Source organism: Tachypleus tridentatus, chromosome 7 (assembly GCF_004210375.1).
Source record: "Tachypleus tridentatus isolate NWPU-2018 chromosome 7, ASM421037v1, whole genome shotgun sequence".
Classification (NCBI taxonomy): Eukaryota; Metazoa; Arthropoda; class Merostomata; order Xiphosura; family Limulidae; genus Tachypleus; species Tachypleus tridentatus.
This window is the reverse complement of record NC_134831.1, coordinates 175646809-175664832: the sequence shown is the minus strand read 5'-3', so window position 1 is coordinate 175664832 and position 18024 is coordinate 175646809. Positions and strand designations below refer to the sequence as shown.

The 18024-nt window shown below is 31.8% G+C and overlaps 1 protein-coding gene across 1 annotated transcript; it reads right to left on the bottom strand.

Moving 5' to 3' along the window:
* Positions 1-191: 191 nt before the first annotated feature.
* On the bottom strand, positions 192-16029 carry Rpi (Ribose-5-phosphate isomerase). The gene is made up of 8 exons (XM_076515821.1): positions 15829-16029; positions 10878-10938; positions 8411-8466; positions 7146-7205; positions 6749-6882; positions 4964-5102; positions 3491-3590; positions 192-3124 (listed from the first exon to the last, which is right to left on the bottom strand). Exons 1-8 carry the CDS (start codon positions 15889-15891, stop codon positions 3030-3032), a joined length of 708 nt encoding a protein of 235 aa, XP_076371936.1. The 5' UTR covers positions 15892-16029; the 3' UTR covers positions 192-3029.
* Between the last annotated feature and the right edge of the window lie 1995 nt (positions 16030-18024).

The following is an 18024-nucleotide window of genomic DNA, read 5'->3' as shown; positions in this document are numbered from 1 at the left end:
GATTAATCATATGTAGAGAAAGAAACTACAAGTTGCTTTTCATAATACATGTTTTCAATGGACCTTGGTCAGTTTTGTACATTTATCATATATAATAAAGATCTTAAAAGTGGTTTTTCAACAACAACGTTTTCAATCATTGATCAATAGGAAATCTTTCCTTTTGCAACACTTTCTGTTGAATCTACATAAACTATGTGAAATGTTTTTTATTTACTAAACATTATATGTTACAGAATATAAAACACTGTCAATAGAAAATAAAAACTAAGTAGAAAGAATCAGACAAAATTATTTAAAGTTCATTACATGAAATTTTAACTGGAAATACTGCTCTCTTCTTTACAGTTTAAACAGCATTTACAACAGGTGAAATACTTATTTCATTCCTTTCAGTTGCTGTGAGCATAAGTTCTACAACACAAAAATATATGGAGCACATTCACTACTTCTAAAACGATTTATATTTTGTTTTTATACAACATACGACAATAAGAAAAAATAGTCTATTTAAACTTAAACAGATCATTTCCTAGGATGTTAAAAATAAATGGAATGTAAAAAAAAACTTAAAAAGAAATTTAAAAAGCCATAAAATTAGTGTATGAGGTCAGTAAATAATTGACAGATTTAAAGACATAAAAATAATTTTTCTACCTACTCTCAACTGCCTGTTTGTTCGTTTGTTCACTGTTAAGCATAACACTACAAAATGGGCCATCACACTACGTTGGAAATCAGAAAAGGTCTAAAACTTTTTAAAGAAATAATAAAATTAACACCAGAATTAACATACTAGTGACCAGGATGACCACAACAGTACCATTACTACTGTAAAGATACACACAAGTGACCAGGATGACCACAACAGTACCATTACTACTGTAAGAATACACACTAGTGACCAGAATGATCACAACAGTACCATTACTACTGTAAGGATACACACTAGTGGCCAGGATAAGCACAACAGTACAAATGTACTGCCATTGGCATAACCAATAACCATTAAAATTCCTTTTTTTCCCACGAATACCTTTAATAAAATATTTCCTCAAGAACAATGAAAACAAAATGTGGTAGTGCAGGCTTGACAACTGCAATTGTAGGAATAACAATATATTTCTACATGGCTAAATTAACCAAGGGCCCCCAACTACTAGGAATAAAATGAACTCAATAAAATACCAGAAGTCAAAAAGGACCTAAACTAATTATTTTCATAAACGTTACTCAACCATTCTTTTACATTTTTCACAATGACCACAATGCCTTCCCAGCCTACCTATTATTAATTCAGTAGGAACAAGATACAAACGTTTTTAAATTAATTATAATTAACATTAAGTTAATTTAAGAAATCTTTAAACTGTTAGTGATGCTTGTATGTTTTACACCAAGAAAGATTTGATTCTTTAATTATTAATAGTATACAGAGTTGTTACATATTTAAAGACTATATATGTCATATTCTCTACTTAGCTTAAAGGAGAAGTGACATATTTTACACACGGCATAAGGATCCAAAATTTCACATCAGATTATTAACTAGAAGAATCTCCTGTAAGATCTGTTTTAGTTAATTTATAATATTTTCAAAGCTGGTCCCCCAAAACAGTTGTTGTAAAAAAAGATAAAATTGAAAGTAGAATTTAGTAGATTGTATTAACAGCCATATTGTGTTCTCATCAGATTACAGACCATACACAAGTAGGTTATTTGTAGTAGAGGAAACACATTGTGAATTAAAGAATGTTATAAACCACAAGAGTGAAACATCCTTACTGGATATCCATGACAAGGTAGAGTTCTAACGCATTGCTCTGGTCTCATTTCTTGAATTAAACAACATTTCAGTTTACAGGTAGAAGCCAAAATGCCTCATTCCAAAAACAAAAACAGAACATCCCTTAGACATTTCAACCAGAAAATGTCTATGTCCTCTCTCTTAAACAATTTAAAAACAACAACATTCATAATATACAATCCTCTCATGTAAACAATATTTATCAAAATATACATCACATAAACTACAGTTTTATATAAGACAGATGATTCAAACTTGATAAATCAAAATGAAATACTTTTGGGGCAAGAATCTAAATATTATTTTACTTCTAACATATTTTCACAGTCTCTCAGTGGAATAAATTAATTAAAAATTTAGTTTTATTCTATGTTCTCTTCTTCCTTTTGGCCCTCTTTACAAGAAAATAACAATTAACAAAATATTACAAAGATTTCAGAATAACCTACCTGAGTAAACAAAAACAAACTAAACACTCTCTTTATCGAAGTTTTGAAACAAAAGAAAAACAATTTCCTTTCTCATGTACCATGTGATCAAAGGTTTAAATCATAACTAACTGAAACCATCGCCCGTCATAATCAGATTAATATCTCATTAATCTAAAATAATGAATTCTCACAATGATCACATAAAAACTAAAGGATTGATTAATTCCAATAATCAAATGATCAATGTGTGCAACTAACAGATAGGTAAACCTCATGGTAAAGGGTATAACTGGTTAGTTTCAGAAATATTGGTATTCTGGACTGTAATGACAGAAAAAAAACCATTATATTTTAACAAAAAACAACATCAAGGCATGTTAACAACATTTTATCATACATTGAAACAACTAATTATTTTTATTAGCTGTAGACCATTTATAACTAGAATCATCAGATGCAAACAAGTTTAAGTTGATATATAATGTGTAAATGTTAGAGGAGGTGAACTAGTTTCTCAAGTCACTATTTTCAATTCCAACTGTAAAAAACTGTTGGTGTCACATTAAAGTTCCCTGATATTAATGCATGCTTCCTTACTTAAATGAGATGCTACTTAAAAACACTAAAGGATAGTTTTGCTTTTGATTCTATAGACCAGAAAATTACTTTTGTCAATTAATACTTCTTCTGACCTTTTATAAACAATAACTTAAATTACAAAACAAAAAACAATTGAGAAAAGACTTGTATAAACTACATAAGAACAGGCATTTTCAACACATGTCGAGAAATCACTTTGGAATTTCTCTCTCAACTACACTGCCATCTTCTTGTCCAAAGTAAACCTTTTTAGCCATTCCCACAAAGAGTCCAGTCTCCACAACACCTTAAAAATAGATAACATTTATCCTTCTTCATTAAAAATATTTTTATTCAAATTACTATTAAAAACTAATAAAAAATTAAATGTTAAAAATGTTTTTATTAAGTACATATTACACTAACCACTAGATCTTAACACAAGCACATATTACACTGACCACTAGATCTTAACACATATTACACTGACCACTAGCTCTTTCAACACATACTATACAAGTACATATTACACTGACCACTAGATCTTTCAACACATACTACATTGACTACAAGCTCTTTCAACACATACTATACTGACCAGTAAGAGTAATCTTAATTCTCTAGTTAACAAGAAACTACATTATAAAAATCTGTCAACTGTTTCAACACTAACCTGTTATCATCTTAATGGTCTGGTTTAAACTTTCCCAATCTTGAATGACTGAAAACTTCCAATCAAGAATAAAATTACCGTTGTCAGTTACAACTGGTCCCTACATAAAGAAAACTATACTTATACACATTTTACTAAAGTTATTATTGGAAAGTCATAGCAAATGAGAATTGTCTATACTAGAAAAAGCTGGAAAACACTGATACCTTGGAATATTACATAATTATACAGAAGATGTGGAATTTTAAATTACATCGAGGTATTGTATGAATGATACAGACACTGAAGTACCCCAGCTGACACCTATCACTTGTACAAATTTGTAAAGTAGCTTTAGAATGTTAACTGATAACTACGAATTGTACATATTTATCCAAAAGCTGTAGATTTGTAGCTCATTTATATATATAGTACAGTCACAGAACTATGTGTACAGCCAAACACACAACCTTCACCTTTATAGTACAGTCACAGAACTAGGTGTAAGCTATACACACAACCTTCACCTTTATAGTACACTCACAGAACTAGGTGTACAGCCATACACAACCTTCACCTTTATAGTACACTCAGAGAACTAGGTGTGCAGCCACACATAACCTTCACCTTTATAGTACACTCAGAGAACTAGGTGTACAGCCAAACACACAACCTTCACCTTTATAGTACACTCAGAGAACTAGGTGTACAGCCAAACACACAACCTTCACCTTTATAGTACACTCAGAGAACTAGGTGTACAGCCAAACAGTACACTCAGAGACTAGGTGTACAGCCAAACCACAACTTTCACCTTTATAGTACACTCAGAGAACTAGGTGTACAGCCAAACACACAACTTTCACCTTTATAGTACACTCAGAGAACTAGGTGTACAGCCAAACACACAACTTTCACCTTTATAGTACACTCAGAGAACTAGGTGTACAGCCAAACACACAACCTTCACCTTTATAGTACACTCAGAGAACTAGGTGTACAGCCAAACACACAACTTTCACCTTTATAGTACACTCAGAGAACTAGGTGTACAGCCAAACACACAACTTTCACCTTTATAGTACACTCAGAGAACTAGGTGTACAGCCAAACACACAACCTTCACCTTTATAGTATACTCACAGAACTATGTGTACAGCCAAACACACAACCTTCACCTTTATAGTACACTCAGAGAACTATGTGTACAGCCAAACACACAACCTTCACCTTTATAGTACACTCAGAGAACTAGGTGTACAGCCACACACAACCTTCACCTTTATAGTACACTCAGAGAACTAGGTGTACAGCCAAACACACAACCTTCACCTTTATAGTACACTCGCAGAACTAGGTGTACAGTCACACAAACACCCCCACCACCACCACCACCACACACACACACACACACACACAAAGAATACATGAAACATTTTTACATCCACAAACATTTTCTTTTTTCATAACCTGAAATATTGTTTTCACACTTACTGCTTTAGCTTTGGCCATTCTTAGAACAGGAATGCCACCAAGTTTTTCAAGTCTCCTTTGAACTGGTACATAAGCCATGGGTATCACTTCAATAGGAATGCCTTTGGTCCAGTTTTGTCCAAGGTGTTTAGAGTCCTTTCTACAATCAAGTAGAAACCAAAACTGAATTAAAGATATCACACCCTTACCTATATAAACCATTAGAAATGTGAAAAGGTTGAAAATATTGTTTGTAATTAAGAGCTTTGATTTTTATGAGCAGCCTGTCTCAGCAAGTTTGGTACCAATAATGACAGAGGGCATCAAAATAAGGTGTTTTATCATAAACAAGTTTTATAGAATATTTTATAAAAAGAGACACCAAATGAAAAATATAAATACAACTAAATGCCCACCAGTTCATCTCCTTGTGTTGTTTACAACAATTCTTATTCCAAATTCTTTAAAATTTCACACTACAGCATGCTGAATCTGATAATTCCAGTAAACCTATAAACATATTTTTACTCAAATATTTATTTCCCCTATCAAAAAGTATAAGAAACCTTCGTTTTACTTCTTGTGACATTAGTTGCTACTCTTGTATTTGAAGTTTGTCACAAATCATAAGGAAGACTAGATATCCTCTACTGAAACTGAAAGTTATACACCATTAAAATGGCTAGCTATCCTATACTGAAACTGATACTGAAAGTCATACACATTAAAAAGGATAGCCATCCTATACTGAAACTGATACTGAAAGTCATACATGATTAAAAACTGATACTGAAAGTCTAGCTATCTATCGTATACTGATACTGAAAATTATACGTGATTAAAAAAGACTAGCTATCGTATACTGAGACTGATACTGAAAGTCATACACCATTAAAAAGGACAGCCATCCTATACTGAAAGTCATTCATCATTTAGAAGACTAGCCATCCTATACTGAAACTGAAGTCACACCATTAAGAAGTCTAGCTATCCAAAACTGATACTAAAAGTCAAACACATTAAAAAGGTTAGCTATCCTATACTGAAACTGATACTGAAAGTCATACATGATTAAAAAGACTAGCTATCGTATACTGATACTGAAAGTTATACGTGATTAAAAAGACTAGCTATCGTATACTGAGACTGATACTGAAAGTCATACACCATTAAAAAGGACAGCCATCCTGTACTGAAAGTCATTCATCATTGAGAAGACTAGCCATCCTATACTGAAACTGAAGTCACACCATTAAGAAGTCTAGCTATCCAAAACTGATACTGAAAGTCATACACATTAAAAAGGATAGCCATCCTATACTGAAACTGATACTGAAAGTCATACATGATTAAAAAGACTAGCTATCGTATACTGATACTGAAAGTTATACATGATTAAAAAGACTAGCTATCGTATACTGAGACTGATACTGAAAGTCATACACCATTAAAAAGGACAGCCATCCTATACTGAAAGTCATTCATCATTGAGAAGACTAGCCATCCTATACTGAAACTGAAGTCACACCATTAAGAAGTCTAGCTATCCAAAACTGATACTAAAAGTCATACACATTAAAAAGGTTACCTATCCTATACTGAAACTGATATCACAATTGTTGATTGATGTGACAAACATTTAATGACAGAACCAACACTTCTGACAGAATTGTTATAAAAGAAACTCACTGTGAAACACTACAAGGAAGTGGAAGAAACTCTATACCAATGATCAACTATGATGAATATAAAGAAAAAACTATACTGAAGATCAATTATGATGAAGAGTTGAAGAAAAAACTTTACCTATGATCAGCTATGATGACAAAATCTTCAGCACAGGATGCAACGATTTTCTCTTGAGTGAGACATCCGCCTCCTCCCTTGATGAGGGTCAGATTGTGGTCCACTTCGTCAGCTCCATCAATAGCAACATCAAGCTGAGGGAAGATAAGGTCAATATAAACTGACCAATCAACTACTGCAGAGTGGGCACAAAGAAACATTTGCAAACTAAACACTAATCAGTTTTACTCATTCAAACAAGGCGAGACCACATTAGATGGTATCAAAACTTGCCAATCAAAAAGTATAGAATGTCTACATTAGACAGTTTAACTCATTTCAAGAGAGCTAGTCAAAGATTATATTACATCTATAATAGTTTCACTACAAAAACTTGTAATAGATTGTTTTCACCTACCTGTGGGTACTCCTCTAAGTCTGTCAGTGTTAGGCCTAACTGTTTAATGATCTGTCTAGACTGTAGAAACAAAATTTAAATAATCAAGTTTATAAAACAACCAACAAACACTATTAACACCACACTCATGCAGTTTAGATTCACACAAAAAGTACTGAATATCATTAACATCACACACACAAGCAGTTGAGATTCATCACCTCGCTACTAACTAAGCAAACATTCGTCTCATCACAAATATCAACTTAATCTTCAATTAAATCTCTGATTTTCATAATTTTTCTAGATAAATCAACAATGTTTGAAGGATTTTTAAGTAGAACTCAATAATGCATATTAAACTACTGTATACCTAACCTGAAACAAAGTGTGGACACACAAAATATATTAAAGTACTGTACAACTAACCTGAAACAAAGTGTGGACACACAAAATATATTAAACTACTATACAACTAACCTGAAACAACGTGAGGACACACAGAATACATTAAACTACTGCAAAACTAACCTGAAACAAAGTGTGGACACACATAATTTATTAAACTACTATACAACTAACCTGAAACAACGTGAGGACACACAATTTATTAAACTACCATACAATTAACCTGAAACAAAGTGTGGACACACAGAATATATTAAACTACTATACAACTAACCTGAAACAAAGTGTGGACACACAATTTATTAAACTACTATACAATTAACCTGAAACAATGTGAGGACACACAGAATTTAAACTACTACAACTAACTGAAACAAAGTGTGGACACACAGAATACATTAAACTACTATACAATTAACCTGAAACAAAGTGTGGACACACAGAATATATTAAAGTACTGTACAACTAACCTGAAACAAAGTGTGGACACACAGAATACATTAAACTACTATACAACTAACCTGAAACAACGTGAGGACACACAGAATACATTAAACTACTGCACAACTAACCTGAAACAAAGTGTGGACACACAGAATACATTAAACTACTGCACAACTAACCTGAAACAAAGTGTGGACACACAGAATACATTAAACTACTGCACAACTAACCTGAAACAAAGTGTGGACACACATAATTTATTAAACTACTATACAACTAACCTGAAACAATGTGAGGACACACAGAATACATTAAACTACTGTACAACTAACCTGAAACAATGTGAGGACACACAGAATACATTAAACTACTATACAACTAACCTGAAACAAAGTGTGGACACACAGAATACATTAAACTACTATACAGCTCACCTGAAATGATGTTGGGACACACAGAATCTTTAGTCCTTCTTCTTTAACCCTTGAAGCTATATTTATATAAAATAAATAATTTTTATTTATTTAGACTACAAAACATTATAGCACCTTATGAAATGAGATGTAAAGAGTGGGTTTAAGCTTTTACATTTCTCTAAAGTTTGGTGTGGAACAGAAAACAGCTTTAAAAGACCACATGGTTCCATACCTGTTATTTTAAGATGTTTTTAGCAAATTTTCTACTGAAATACAATACTCTCTGGACGTAGTGAAAGTTTAAAATTACAATCTAAAAATATCATCCATCCCAAGTGTAGTTTAAAAACACTAAACAGCAGTTCCAGAATACATACATAAACATAACATGTAGAACACTGTTATTATAGTTGTTTCTTGTATAAGTTAGATAGTAATAAAAAACATAATAATTCATTTATTGAGATCAATTATTCTGTTTTGTTTGAAGTAACAGTTTTATTTCTATGAAGATCACAAAACTTTTGTAAATCCAATTTAAATGAGTAAGTACAATGAAACCAACCAAAACAATCAGATCTAGAAGGTAAGTGTTAAATAATACAGATGTTCTACCAAACTTGTCAATACATGTATCTTTAGCTGAATTAATAACAACTCAATAAAGTTAACACAAGGTAAGTGTTAAATAATACAGAGGTTCTACCAAACTTGTAAATACATATATCTCTAGTTGAATTAATAACAACTACCTAAGGTTAACACAGGTAAGTGTTAAGTAATACGGAAGTTCTACCAAACTTGTAAATACATATATCTCTAGTTGAATTAATAACAACTACCTAAGGTTAACACAGGTAAGTGTTAAGTAATACGGAGGTTCTACCAAACTTGTAAATACGAGCTTCTTTTACATTTTCAAACCTACAAGTTTTTATGTAATTAAACAAGACTAAAATCTTCATAACAATTACAAGAGTATTGTACTTGTATACAGCTGCTAGGTTGGGATAAACTTTGTAATAAATCAATTGTAAGTGAAGTATTAAAAAGCAAAACCTCTTATTGTAGTTGTCCTATGATCAACTACCCATAAACATGGTTATAACAGTCACATACTTTTAAAGGTCAGTAACATAACCTACTTGTCTAACTGGTTTTACTGAGTAATGTTGTCCTTACGAAACCTGAGACTTGAATTATGAACATGTGTTCTTAAACAGATTATCTTATTTTTCATTATTCTTCCATAAGACACTATGTCACAAGAATAAAACAACCGTACCAAAAAAATGTAATTCTTTTTCTTGGGGAAGTAGAGGGAATAAATAAAATGAACATAAAAATCAGATATGGACAATGGAGGTTCATTTGTTCCTTAAGAAAGAGTGAAAAATTTAAAACCCAAATTTGTTTTCAGGAAATTATCAACTATCTATATCAACTCAAAATGAGTAAGTTAAAAAGTCCTTAAAACACTTCTTCAATGTGTTGGAACATGTACTAGAGTTTAAAAAATGCTTTTCTGGGTTTATTGGCACAAACTATTTATATTTATGTTCTGGTTTATGGTACTAACATTAATCATGTATCAAATCTATGAACATCCACTAGATATAAAAAATGCGTTGTTTCCCTACCATAACGTGTTATTTACATCTAAAGACCATTAGATGTCAAAAACTTGTCAAATTTAGTGAATAACCTAGAATAACAGTTTGAAATGCTTGGTTAGTATATTTATAGTGGTGAAATTACCCTCACAAGTCTCTAAGGTAATTTAATTTTTAATACATCTATTACTGAAAGAAGGTATATTTAAACACCATATTTCATTCATTACTTTCCTAATATAACAAATTCCTACTGCAAGTCTATTCCTTTGGCTGCTAAACAAAATGTGACATAATTAACAAAGTAATCAAATATTAAACAGATTAAAAGCATATATTTATAGGTATCACAAGGTGATAATAGCACACGTAATAATTTAAACAATATGTGACACATATCAAATATAATTAGTTAATGTACTTCAATTACTGATGTCCAACACTACCAAGAAATTCACCAATACATTATAGATTGTTTTATTCATGAAAATCAAATGCATTTTTAAAAGGTACTAACTGGGAATATCAAGTTTTACTCTTTCAGGATCGGTGACTCGTGTCATGTCACAGAAAAACTAAATGCCTGCACAAATCATGCACATCCAGAGGATTTCTCTACTTTCAATCAAAGTATAACTTATTACAGATCACATTGTATGTTATTTTCATAAAAAACAGAATTGCACCCACATTACTGGTGACAAAGTTTTATTGAAACCAGTCACAACCCCTCACTCTTATGATAAGGATTCTATATATATATATAGACCCCAGCACTCAACTTCAAACTTCTAAAGATAACCAGATTATCACGTCTGTGAGTGCCAATGTAAGCATGCAACGTCAATGTAAGATAAATAAACATGTTTCACCCAATCTTTCCATCGCATATACTGCAGTTGATCCACTTCCAACACCCACAATAAAGTTGTCCTGCAAGAAACAAAAATAACCTAATGAATATAAGACATCCAATGATTTCAATATGTACCAGAATATTTGATGTCATATACCAAACTCTTTTCAGAGAAGTTCATATAACCTCTACTTAAATTTTGCTGTCAAAAGCATCTTCTACATATATAACAGCACTTACACACACACACACACACACACACACACACACAAACTATAGTACACAGGTGTATACCGTAATTCACTTCTATACATATAACAGTACCTTACACAAATTTACACTGTAATTAACATCTATACATATAACTGTACAGTACATAAGTCTACACTGTAATTCACTTCTATACATATAACAGTATAGTACAAATGTTTACACTGTAATTCATTTCTATACATATAAATGTACAGTAAACAAGTCTATACTGTAATTCACTTCTATACACTAATAATTTGTGTGTGTATATAAATTCCTTCACTATATTGGTCTCGTACACTAAGAATCTGTGTGTGTATAAATTCCTTCACTGTATTAATCTGCTACACTAACAATCTGTGTGTGTATAAATTCCTTCACTGTATTGGTCTGCTACACTAAGAATCTGTTTGTGTGTGTGTGTATAAATTCCTTCACTGTATTGGTCTGCTACACTAACAATCTGTGTGTGTATAAATTCCTTCACTGTATTGGTCTGCTACACTAACAATCTGTGTGTGTGTATAAATTCCTTCACTGTATTGGTCTGCTACACTAAGAATCTGTGTGTGTGTGTATAAAATTCCTTCACTGTATTGGTCTGCTACACTAAGAATCTGTGTGTTGTGTGTGTGTGTATAAATTCCTTCACTGTATTGGTCTGCTACACTAAGACTATGTGTGTGTTTCCTTCACTGTATTGGTCTGTAACAATCTGTGTGTGTATAAATTCCTTCACTGTATTGGTCTGCTACACTAAGAATCTGTTTGTGTGTGTGTGTGTATAAATTCCTTCACTGTATTGGTCTGCTACACTAACAATCTGTGTGTGTGTGTGTAAATTCCTTCACTGTATTGGTCTGGTACACTAAGAATCTGTGTGTGTGTGTGTGTGTAAATTCCTTCACTGTATTGGTCTGCTATACTAAGAATCTGTTTGTGTGTGTGTATAAATTCCTTCACTGTATTGGTCTGCTACACCAAGACTGTGTGTGTGTATAAATTCCTTCACTGTATTGGTCTGCTACACTAAGAATCTGTGTGTGTGTGTGTGTGTGTGTAAATTCCTTCACTGTATTGGTCTGCTATACTAAGAATCTGTTTGTGTGTGTGTGTATAAATTCCTTCACTGTATTGGTCTGCTACACCAAGACTATGTGTGTGTATAAGTTCCTTCACTGTATTGGTCTGCTACACTAACAATCTGTGTGTGTATAAATTCCTTCACTGTATTGGTCTGCTACACTAAGAATCTGTGTGTGTGTGTGTATAAATTCCTTCACTGTATTGGTCTGCTACACTAACAATCTGTGTGTGTATAAATTCCTTCACTGTATTGGTCTGCTACACTAAGAATCTGTGTGTGTGTGTGTGTGTGTGTGTGTGTGTGTGTGTAAATTCCTTCACTGTATTGGTCTGGTACACTAAGAATCTGTGTGTGTATAAATTCCTTCACTGTATTGGTCTGCTACACTAAGTATCTGTGTATCTATTATATACATGTTCAATTTTTATATACCATAAAGTTTTCTAGCTGTTCGTCCCTAAAAAAGAAAAGTCCAACTTTTGAAAGTACTTGGGTTATATGGTAACATATTTTGTACAAGAGTCACTATCTCTTACATGTGTCTGGTGTAGTTTTATTATTCTACATATAGTAGTTTTAAAGTGAAAGAAGTGTAACAATTACCTTCATGAACAGGATATGAGAACTGATGGTAAGTACATGTGTATAAACAGTTAACTTTATGTCATAAGTAAATCTGAATCTAACTGATAACTGGTGGTTGTGGAACTATGAGGCTTGTTGTTAATATTTACAAATTACAGAAACAAGGATTAGCAGATTGATGATTTGTTAATTTAAAAAAAAAAAATTTCTACAAGCCAATTATATTTCCAGTTTAAAAACCTTAAACTTCTAATGGATGTCTCTCTCTCTCTCTCTCTCTATTTTTGAAAAATACTTATAGTAAGTTTAACTGGTTTTTTAAGAATATTTTTGTTTGAAATATTAAACTTTTATAACATTGGAGATGAAATCTAAAAATGTCAAATGTCAGAAAATGTTTCAAATAAATTTTAAAATTCAGTTTCAGGAAAAATTGTAACTTTTTTATCGCTTTAAAATCATTTTAGACACTTTTTAAAAGATGTCATTAAAATTTTAAAAACAAAATAGAAGAATGTGACCAAAACATAAATAAGGACAACAAAGGAAGACATGGTCGTTGCATTTGAGAAAGTTTTATATCCACTCTGTTTCAAGTTTTTCTTGTTTTTATTTTTATGTCTTTCTGTCTTCAAGATACAGAAAAATAAAATCCAGGGTTTTTATCTTGCCAACCTTTCGATAATCTTTTCCAACAAGATGACTAGCTTAATGAATGAGTTATCATCTTCAACAGTTGATCCTCACAAGTTATGTGGTTAAAGGGAAGGAATTGATGAATTCATTAAAATTAAAGAGCAGGTTTAAATTGTTTAATTTTCTCAAAGGTGGGTTTCCACAGATAGCTGTGATGGACCAATTGTCCAGCCTTCTACAGCACACTTCTTTCAATTAGTGTTTATGGTTATATCCCTAACCTCATCTTTCCACCAATCTAACAAACCTTCCAACACAGATTATTCATCAACCTAAACCATTTAAAACATCTGAATCAGTACAGCTACACTCCAGAAAACAAGTCATAAGGTCTCTCTCTTCATAGTTACAATGTTTAAAATGAGGAATTATAACATAGCCACATTATTCACTACACTAATAGCACCATTTTGTTCCATACAAACTGTTTAAGTAGTTCATAAAAATAATTACATTAATTTTAATTAATATAGCTCAATAAATACAAAACTGATACAAATATCCAAGATGGTTGGATGCTATTTAAGTTAATGGCATCAAACTCACTCGTAGATGAAATAAAAGATACAAAGATTTCCCAAGTACAAAATGACCAATGCTTACAAAAATGATGGGACAAAACACATGCCTCCACAGACAAAACACTTAAATTCAACTAATAAGATTCTTCATAAAAACAAAGTTCACTTCAATTAGTTTTTTTAAGTCATTTTTAAATCAGAATTGAGAAAAGAATTAATAACATCAGACATTTTAATTATTTAACACCAATTAGTTATTGTTATTCTTACCTGAATCAACCTTATTAGATCTGATGTACCAGCTAGATTATCTTATTGTTCCTGAACAAGCAATTACAGCATAAATAAAAGAAAACTACATTACAAATTCTAAGAACTTCTGATTGAGAGCAAAGAAAAATGTATAATAATATATCAGTCACACTATAACTGCCATATCCAACTTCATGAGGTCCAGTACCAGAACAACCAGAACATAGTTTAAGAATACAATTTAAATGCAAGTTACAAGAACAGCTCTATCATTCCAGTTAAGTGATAAAGAAATATCTTAAAATAATTAAATAAACATACTTACAGTCAGAAATAAGTGCATGACATTAGTAACATTAGCCTATCTGGAACACAACAAACAATTTTGAACAGGTAGACTTGTCACATTACTTAATAAATAATGCAGGTAAATATTTCTGAACATGCTTTATCTCCAGATAGTATACTCACTTGCATAGACAAATAATAGAAATCAGTGCATCCCTAGTTACATTGTAAGATCTGATTTTTTAAGTACTAAATCATTTGTTCAACTAGTAAAATAACATACTTCCAAAATCTACTTATATTTTATATAAATATGACGTTTTTCATGAAACATAACTTCTACTGCTCACATTTCATTCACAATAGTAAAAATTAAAATTTGGGCCAAATGTTTTAAAGAGACAGCAACTAACTTTTACCTGTCCTATTTAACAGGTGATTTTTAAAGTTAGATCCTTCTAACTGAATTTGTGGAGCAGGGACAGAAAGACTGTTGACTGAAGAAATTTTTTTGTTGTGAACAAAATTAATGGAAATAAACATTCACAATGTGGAGCAGTAGCAAATATAGTACAATGAAAAAAAAACTGTTCTTAAAGGGTTAGTTAATAAATATGAACTCATCAAAATGCCTACATCTTATATGTTATATGACAGCAGTTGTAATAATGTGGTAAATAAAAGTACTTACTTATTTTAATATTGATAGAAAACTAAGTTACCAATCAGTTATTAAAACATGAAACAATGCTATAAGTTAACTATTGTAGGGCTGTTAGAAAAATGCCACTTTACTCATAACTTATGTTATAGTTAACTTTACAAGAAACACTACATAGCTTTTTCTTTGTATTTGAAATTTTATTGTGAATTACGTATGATTAAAGAGTGACTCTTTAAATTCAAATTTAATAGGATTAAAAGTTATAATTCAGCATAATATATGTTATACACTAATATATTATAGTTCTCTCTTTTATAAACAGTACTTTTTTATTTTCACCAGGTTGTAAGTTCTATTTTAGTTTTATAAAAAGAGAAAAATTAAGTATAGAAACCCAAAAAATAATAATAATAACAAGTATAGTACTAGTAGTAGTAGCAGTATTACTACTACCACTATGCACTAGTGAGTCAACATTCTAATTCTTAGACATTTAATTTAAAATTTAATACCTAATAGTAACAACTAAAACTAGTAGCTCCCAAATTCTTTTATTTTTAGTCTATAATTTATGACTAAAGACTGTTAAAGTGTTATAATTTACAAATCATATTACACTCACCTTCACATGGAGATCTACTGCTTTCCATGCAGCTGCCTTCTTTGCCATTTCAATTGGCTCCATATTGTTTAAATCTCGAATAATTAATTAAATAAGTTGGAACTGTTAGTGTTACTACTATCCAACTTCTATCCCCGAGACACGCAAACACTATTCAACTGCAATTAGAAACTTCTGGTTGACTATTGTAAACATTCTGCGTATGTGGCGGTACCTGGTGTATGTTATTCAAACTTTAAACACGAATTAAAAGTTCTTTCTTTCAATATTTATTTTGTTTTGTGGCCCCTCAGTATTTTATTTCAGCAGTAATCATGAAGATTTGTGCTAAACGTCGAGTTGAAATATTTGCAGTGTGTACTGCATGAGTAGTCCATTTATATAGCTATGCGCTTAACAATAAACATATCACACGTTTTTCGTATTACGAATGATTTTTGGCCCCCTTTTCTAATAATGAGATCATTGTGCATTTCATCTTTATTTAAAACATTTGTTGCACTCTGTTGTGAAACAAAAATTAATGCAATTTGTACGAACTGTAGGACACATTAATGATTGTGTTAAAGTTACAAAGCTCAGCAACATTTGTGTTCCATTGTTTTCTCGCAAAAATATTATTGTGTAAACAGCTTAACTTTTAGTGTTATAAATTTATACGTTTACTAGAGGATGCTTAATTTTCTAATGTAGAAAATTAGTGTAGAGAGTAAAACGCGGGTACGATATAAATATGTGTAAAGTGAAACAGTGAGTCAGTAATATAAAGGTGTTTCAGTTCAAGGGTTGTAGTGCGAATCTCGCATAATAAGTTACTCGATCGATTAACGAAAACACTAAGTAAATTTACTTGTGAGTTAGACCCACCATTAGTCTGTTAATATTTGTTGAAACGTTATCTTTTAAATATCTTTAAAATTAAAAGTGGCTATAGTAAACGTTAAAAAAATTAATTCGTTTTTGTAACGTTAACTAAACACAGCATTATATCTACTAAATAATCGAAAAGAACTAATGAAGATACGACATGAAAGTGTAAAATAGCTAATTAACATTTATAAAAATAATAAATAAGCTCCTGCCAACTTGTCTCCCTGTTGTTAATGGTTCGAAATTAGGGTCAAAGCAACGCTACACGTAAACAATATAATGAAAACGGCCTGAAGTTTGTAGAAAAAGATAATGCACTTGAAACTTCATTGATGTACACGAGTTATAAGCAAATCATTTAAAATAGTTACAGTGTGTTGTGTGCATAAACGACAATAGTTTTTCAGAGGGAATCTATTTTTTAAAATTGAAAAAAAATATCGTGGAACCACAAGGAGATATCAGAGACTTTGTTCTTTCGATTTGTAATTTTTATAAGCTCAAATCATTTTATTAAATAAACTATAATATAGCTCTTGTTTTACACGTAAATGTATACCATTGTTAAAAGTATAATATAAGAGTAACGGAAAGAATCTGATATCATGGTTTGATCCCAGTTGATTTTATCAATTAGAAAGAAAAGTTCATAAAATGAGTTTGTTTGTTTTTTAATTTCGCACAAAGCTACTCGAGGGCTATCTGTGCCCTAATTTAGCAGTGTAAGACTAGAGGAAAGGCAGCTAGTCAACACCACCCACCGCCAACTCTTGGGCTACTCTTTTACCAACGAATAGTGGGATTCACCGTCACATTATAATGCCCCCACGGCTGAAAGGGCGAGCATGTTTGGCGCGACAAGGGTGCGAACCCGCGACCCTCACAAAATGAGATGTTAAATATTGCATTATGATGAAGAAAGTATTCACACTGATACGAACAGTGGCGCCACCAAGAGGGGGTTTTGGGGGACTTGAGCCCCCTAAAATGAGCAAAACCCCCAGCCCTCCCCCAATATTGTTACCTACATATATTCATAAAATACGGAAAACACAATCGTCGTTGTTGCTTAACAATTAGCATCAAAGAGACATAGATCTGTAGAACTCTACGTCTTCATTAAAACGGGAGTATGTGTCATGCGTCCCATAGCAGCGTACTGAATGCACTGAAACTAATGCACTGTATTGCCGCTCCCTGTGTAATGCCATTCTATCTTGAGCTTTGACGAAGATTAGACAACCACGTTGATTTCAAGTTACAACAGAACAGGCGCATTATTTTGAAGTAATATTGACTATAAACATAACATGATGAAAGATAGTT